This window comes from Numenius arquata, chromosome 19 (assembly GCF_964106895.1).
Source record: "Numenius arquata chromosome 19, bNumArq3.hap1.1, whole genome shotgun sequence".
NCBI lineage: Eukaryota > Metazoa > Chordata > Aves > Charadriiformes > Scolopacidae > Numenius > Numenius arquata.
The window spans coordinates 1,019,859-1,025,785 of NC_133594.1; the positions used below are offsets into that span (position 1 = coordinate 1,019,859).

The 5,927-nt window shown below is 66.0% G+C and overlaps 1 protein-coding gene across 1 annotated transcript; it reads left to right on the forward strand.

Annotated features, from left to right (window-relative positions):
* The first annotated feature begins 747 nt into the window (after window positions 1-747).
* LOC141473771 (T-cell activation Rho GTPase-activating protein-like) lies at window positions 748-4,647 on the forward strand. Its single transcript, XM_074161379.1, has 9 exons — window positions 748-779; window positions 870-989; window positions 2,765-2,879; window positions 3,076-3,237; window positions 3,322-3,431; window positions 3,602-3,797; window positions 4,032-4,149; window positions 4,439-4,500; window positions 4,633-4,647. The coding sequence occupies exons 1-9, from the start codon at window positions 748-750 to the stop codon at window positions 4,645-4,647; spliced, it is 930 nt and encodes a 309-aa protein (XP_074017480.1).
* Window positions 4,648-5,927: the final 1,280 nt, after the last annotated feature.

Below are 5,927 nucleotides of genomic sequence, written 5' to 3' on the forward strand. Positions count from 1 at the left end.
GGGGGCTAAGAGGGGACCTCAGGAAGCATTGGAAGAGGCTGCCCAGGGAAGTGGTGGAGTCGCCGTCCCTGGAGGTATTTAAAAGACGGTTAGCCGTGATGCTGAGGGACGTGGTTTAGTGGTGGACTTGGCAGTGTTAGGTTAACAGTTGGACTCGAGGGGACTAAAGGTCCCTTCCAACCGAAATGATTTTATGATTCTATGACTCCTGGACGCCATAGTGGACGTGCACAAGAACACGAGCTGTTCTCTGTTCCGAGTGAGTCTGTGTGCTGGTTCAATATCTAAAGGGTGGGTGTCAAGAGGATGAGAGGAGACTCTTTTCGGTGGTGCCCAGCGATGCCCAAGTCCCTGCTGGGGTGCACCCTGAAGAGCCGAGGGAGCTGGCCGATGGGCTGGTGAGGCCACTCCAAGAGGGAGATGTGCCTGAAGAGTGGAAGGCAGGCGCTGTGTCCTGCTCGGGGCTCCCCAGTGCAAGGCAGAGGTGGCCATACTGGAGAGAACCCCCAGGGCAGGCCCCCCCGGGGCCCCTCCCACTTTCCGTTGGGCTGGGACCGTTGGTCCTGTGGAGCCAACGGCCACCAGCGCCAGCAGGACGGAGCTGTGCTGGCACGGAGCAGCACTGGGAGGAGGCAGGGTCTGGTGGAGCAGCGCGGCACCGGCACCGGCACCCCACTCCCCATCCTCGCTGTGGGCGGCCGCGCCGTCTCTTTGGTGCACGGCCAGGGTCCTCCTGTCCCGGGCGGGATGGGCCAGGCCAACTGCTGCTGTGGCTCCAGGTGGGCTCCCCCTGCAAGTCGGGGAGAGGCGGGCACGGCCGGGCCCCGCGCCAGCGGCCTTTCTCATGCCCGCCGCTCTCTGCTGCGCAGGGAGGCTCTCGCCGAGGCCGAGGCGGTGCTGAGCGCGGACGTGCGGCTGAGCCGGGGCCGCAAGAGGAGCGAGAGGCGCCTTCTCCTCCTCCAGGAGGAACTGGTCATCGCCAAGTTGCTGTAAGACCCTGCCAGCCCAGCTGCCTTGCCTTCCCTCTCCTTTCCCCCAGCCCTGGCCCCGGCACCTCGGTGCTGGATGCCCCAGGCTCCCTGCCAAGGGCAGGTGGGGGACAGGGCTCTGCCCGCGGGAACCCCGAGGAGGCCACCTCCAGCTCACGTCCTGCCTCTCCCCTGGGCAGACATGGCACCACCCTGCGCCCACAGCTCCGCCTGGCCCTGGACCAGCTGTGGGTGCTGAGCGGCGGGAAGGAGGCGGCGGCGGAGGAGCAGGAGGAGGATGAAGGCGGCAGCCATGGGGACGGCACCGCCCTCATCTTGGCCTGGCCCACCGGCTCCTGCGTGGCCAGTTTCGGGTGAGCGGTGGTGCCACGTCCCGTGGGCGGGCAGGAGAGGTTCCCCAGCATGCCCACGCCGTGCTGGGAATGGAACGGCCTCTGCCCTGCCTGCAGAGCCTGGCCAGGGAGCGGGCAGCACGCCGGCGGGGAGGGATGGGGCGTTTCGGGGTCCTGCACCCCCAGCTCAGCCTTTGGGGAGCCCAGAGCAAAGAGAAACGCTCTTCCTCCTCTCTTTCTGCAGGGACCGGGCACTCAAGGAGCTGTGGGTGGGCACCCTGCTGGGGTAAGCCGGGGGGATGCGCAGCCGGCCGGGGGAACACAGCTCCCAGCTGGGGAGAGGTGCCCGGCGCCTGCGGGCAGAGCTGCCTGACAGGAGAGCAGAGGCGGGCTGGGGCTCAGCCAGCTCTCTCCCTCTCCCTGCCCGGCGCACAGCACACCCGAAGGAGCCAAGAGAGCCCGAGTGACCCGCCTGCCATCGCTCAAGCTGCTGGAGAAGGAGCTGAGCCGCCGCCGTGCCGTGAGTGTCTCTCTGGGCAGGGCTCTGTCCCCGAGCAGCGCTCCTGCAGCCCAGCAGCAGAGGCATCGCTGCTCACCTTCTTCCACCCCTTCTCTCTTGCCCAGTGGAGGACGTTGAGCGCCAGGAGCCTGGAGAGGCTGTTGGAGGGCCAGGCAGAGGTGAGCGTGGCTGCCTTTCAGCCGCCCTGGGCTGTGCCGGGCTGCCAGGGACGTGCGGCGAGTGGGGTGAGCTTGTGCGGGAAGGAGGGAGGGTCCCGCGGTGCCACTCGGGGAGCGGAGAGGGTTGGGGAGCCCCCAGGAACGGCGCCGTGTCCTGGCTGTCGGCGCTGGGAGGTGACCAGCCACCTGGGGCAGGGGGTCCCAGCTCTGCCACGCTGGGGCTGCTGGTGCCGGGTGGCAGCTGGCCGGTGGCCCTTTCTGCTGCGGGGCCGCTCTCTAAGCGCAGCCCGGTTCTTGCAGGCTGATCCCAAGCAAGGGCCTCCCACGGTGGCGTCTGGCGAGGGACGGGCACTTTGCCGCTCAGCGGGTGAGTTGTGGAAAGAAAGGCAAGCTCCTGGCAGCGGCGGAGCCGTGCTGACTTGTCCCTTGAGTGTCGCCATGCAGGTTGGGCAGCCCAAGGGAGGAGGTCAGCTGGAGGAGCAAGGAGCCCCGCTGGGCAGCGGCCGCTGGACGTGGTTGTGCGGGGACAGGCAGCCTCTGCTGCTGCCCACAGCTTGGAGGAGGGCAGGGCGAGGGCTGGGCCAGGCTGTCCCGCTGGCACGCCGGCTCTGCGGAGCAGGGCAGGCTGCGGGAGCGCTGGCCCGGCGCTCTCCCTTGAGGGGCTCTTGCTCTCTTTTCCTTTGCAGCAGGAGGGAGCGGCAGCAGCAGGAGCAGGAGCAGGATTTGGAGGTGGGGGCTGCCCTGGCCCTTTGCTCTGCGGCGCAGCCCGGCTGCTGCCCAGGCGCCAGGGCAGGCGGGCTCCGGCTGCAGCAGGAGGCTCTTTGGCCAGCCCCTGGCAGCCCTCTGCGGGGAGGACGCCACGCTGCCCCAGCCCATCCAGGTAAGGCGGCCCGGAGAGGGGTCCCCAGCCCTCCCGCTGCTCCTGCGGAGGGGCGGTGGGCGAGCCCAGGAGCTGCGGGCTCGGGGCATTGGGCTCTGCAGCCAAGACAAGGAGGCAGGTGTGGGGCAGTGCTGTGGCCACGGCTGTGGCAAGGCAGCTCCTCAGCCCCGTCACTCTCCTCCTGCCTCTCCTGCAGGAGCTGCTGGCTGTGCTGCAGCGGGAAGGGCCGGCCACGGAGGGCATATTCCGCAGAGCTGCCAGCGGGACATCGCTTCGGCAGCTGCGGGAGGCCCTGGACCGCGGCGCAGAGGTGGAGCTGGGAAGCCAGCCTGCGCTGCTGCTGGCCGTCCTCTTGAAGGTGAGCGCTTGGGAGCTGCAGCTGGAGGAGCTCCTGGCTGGCCTGGAGTCTCCAAAGGCTCAGCTGGAGCCCTTGGCCGGGCAGGACTTCCTCCGCAGCATCCCCGACAAGCTCCTGGGGAGCCACCTCTACGAGGAGTGGACGGCAGCCCTGGAGAAGAGCAGCAGGGAGGAGAAGGTGGAAGAGCTGAAGGCGTAAGTGTGGGCAGCAGCCTGCCTGTTGAGCAGGAGCCCTGAGCGCTGGCTGAGAGCCCCGGGCAAGCTGCGCAACACGGCCGCTGGCTCCCGCCTGCCGTGGGCAAGCCTGGGGAGGGAGGGCTGTGGGCAACGTCCGCTTTAGGAAGGCGGTCTTCCCTTTCCCGCAGGGTGGCCCACAAGTTGCCTGCAGCCAATCTGGTCCTGCTGAAGCGGCTGCTGTGCCTCCTGCGGCACATCGGGCACAACGCAGCCACCAGCAGGATGAGCTGCAGCAACTTGGCCATCTGCGTTGGGCCCAACCTGCTGAGCCCACCCGAGGAGGACCTGCTCCCGCTGGAGGCCATGCTGGAGGTGACGCAGAAGGTAGGCTGTAGCCACCAGCCGCCTGCAGCCTTCCCGGCCCAGGCGAGCCGGGCTGCTCTTCCCGAGCTCCCTGGCTGCCTCCTCTCTGGAGCAAGTGCTGCTGGGGGGGCTGCCGGCAAGAGCAGCCCCACAGCCACAGCCGCCCCCTCAGCAGAGGGCAGGCTGCGGAGGGGAAGAGCCTGCTTGGCCCCTTCTCGGGCAGCAGGCTTGAGAGCCGGGCTTTGATGTGGGCAGGTGAAGGTGCTGGTGGAGTTCCTGCTGGAGAACGCCGGGGAAATCTTTGGCGAGGAGACGGCCGGCCTTTCCCCTCCAGCAGCCGAGGAGTCACCAGCCCCCGCGGAGAGATGCAGAGGTAAGAGGAGGGACTGAGGCTGTTCACGGGCTGGGGATGCCAGAGACCTCCGCATCCTTTCTGGCGGGGCTGGGCACCAAGTGGGGTCCTCTCAGCCCCTCTCAGCCTGTCTCCTGGCCTCTGCTTGGTCTCTGGGAGCTCTGCAAGAGGAGCCGAAGGCTGCAGACGGGGCTCGGGGGGCTGAAAACTCCACTGGGGCAGGGCTTCGGGTGGCTTTTGCTTGAGCAGCTTTTTCCTTCCAAGAAGCCACTGTGCTGCACGTGCTCTTTCTTCCTCACTCTGCCTTTAGAAGATCCAAACGTCCTCCATGAAGCTGGGGGAGATGCAGTGGTGCAGTCTGGAACGGCAGAGGTAGGTCAGGGCCCCAGCACGGGGAGAGCGCATCTGGTGGAGGAGGGGAGTTGCTGATGAGGCCAAGTCGCTGCTGTGCCTCTGCCTGGCAGGAGAGCTGGTATGTGTCTGGGGTGTTCCCCCACTCCCCAGGATGATCCCTGGTGAGGGGAACTCCAAAGGTTGTTCCTCGAAAGCTCCAGGCACGTACTTAATCCCCCCCAACGTGTATAAAACGCCCACAAAAAGGCAGAGGGGAGCAGCTGTCACCTTCATAGAGGGTTTGGTCACATCCTGCTTTGCCAGAGCTTCCTCAAGACTTTTTTGGAGGGGTGGGGGCAGTGTGAGCAATGTGGCTGAGCCAAAGCAGCCAAAGGGATCTCCTCTGGAGAGCTAAGGCAGCCATTTGGCAAACAGTCACCCACCACTCCAGGCCCTCTCTTGCCACCGGCCAACCCCAACATCTCTCTTGTAGGCACCTCCGGCTTCGCCTCACACCACCCCCGAGAGCGCGGCAGGATCCCCGGGGAGCCCAGAGGAAGTGGGGAGGCTTGCCGAAGGAAGAAGGTAAAACGAGGTGCCTTTTGCTTAAAATCGGAACTGATGGGGTGGGATTGCAGCTTCCCCGAACTAATGGCCCTGTGGGATGGAAAGGTTTGCAGGCTCCACCCAGGACACGGAAAAGAGAAGACACCGGAAGAGGAAACGGACCTGGGAAGAGGAGACTGAAAGCCCCGTGGCAACAAAGAAGAGGAGGAAGAGAGGAAAAGCCTCTGCGGATGGAGCCAGGAGAAGATGCCGGTAGGTGCAGAAGGTCGGCAAGGCCAGGTGTGTACCAGGCTCTGCTGCCCACCTTTCCCAACTGGGAACACTGCTCTTAGTGGGTCCCACTGGCTGTCAGGGGGCGGCGAGGGATGGTGCTGGGCAGGGTTTGGGAAGAACTCCACGGCAGCTCCCCAGGGGCTCCCGATGGAGCCCTGCTGCGTGGCACAGGGGCACTGAGCATCTCTGCACACGCACGGGCCTCCAAGGGCATTGCCCGTGGGGACAAGGCGCCAGAGCCATGCCGGGGCCAAGGCCAGCGGCAGCTCTCTCTTCTGGGCCTTGAAGAAGGCCTCGTCAACGCTGTTCCCCAAAGAGAGGGGAACCAAACCCTGCCTCTTCCTGCCTCTCTGGGTTTAGCAGAGCTTTCGCACTCTGTCGTTGCAGGCGCTGATGGCTTTTCTCCGGCTGAGGCGCTGTGACTCCTGGGACTGCCCCAGTCGATGTCCAGATGTCCGCAATAAAATGAGCTGTTCTCCCTTCCGACTGAGTCTGTGTCCTGCTTTGAGCGACAGTTCTCTCTCCCCTGATGGCGGCGATCCGGAGAACTCCTTGCCCTGCTGCTGGACCCCTGAGCCCTTCCCTTCCTCCCGAAGCCGCAGCGCTCCCGGTGTCCCACCTTGGCT

Coding starts and splice junctions, on each gene's coding strand:
- LOC141473771 (XM_074161379.1), top strand. CDS start 748: ATGGGCCAGGCCAACTGCTGCTGTGGCTCCAG. Junction 780..869: donor AACTGCTGCTGTGGCTCCAG/GTGGGCTCCCCC, acceptor TCTGCTGCGCAG/GGAGGCTCTCGCCGAGGCCG. Junction 3,798..4,031: donor TGCTGGAGGTGACGCAGAAG/GTAGGCTGTAGC, acceptor TGATGTGGGCAG/GTGAAGGTGCTGGTGGAGTT.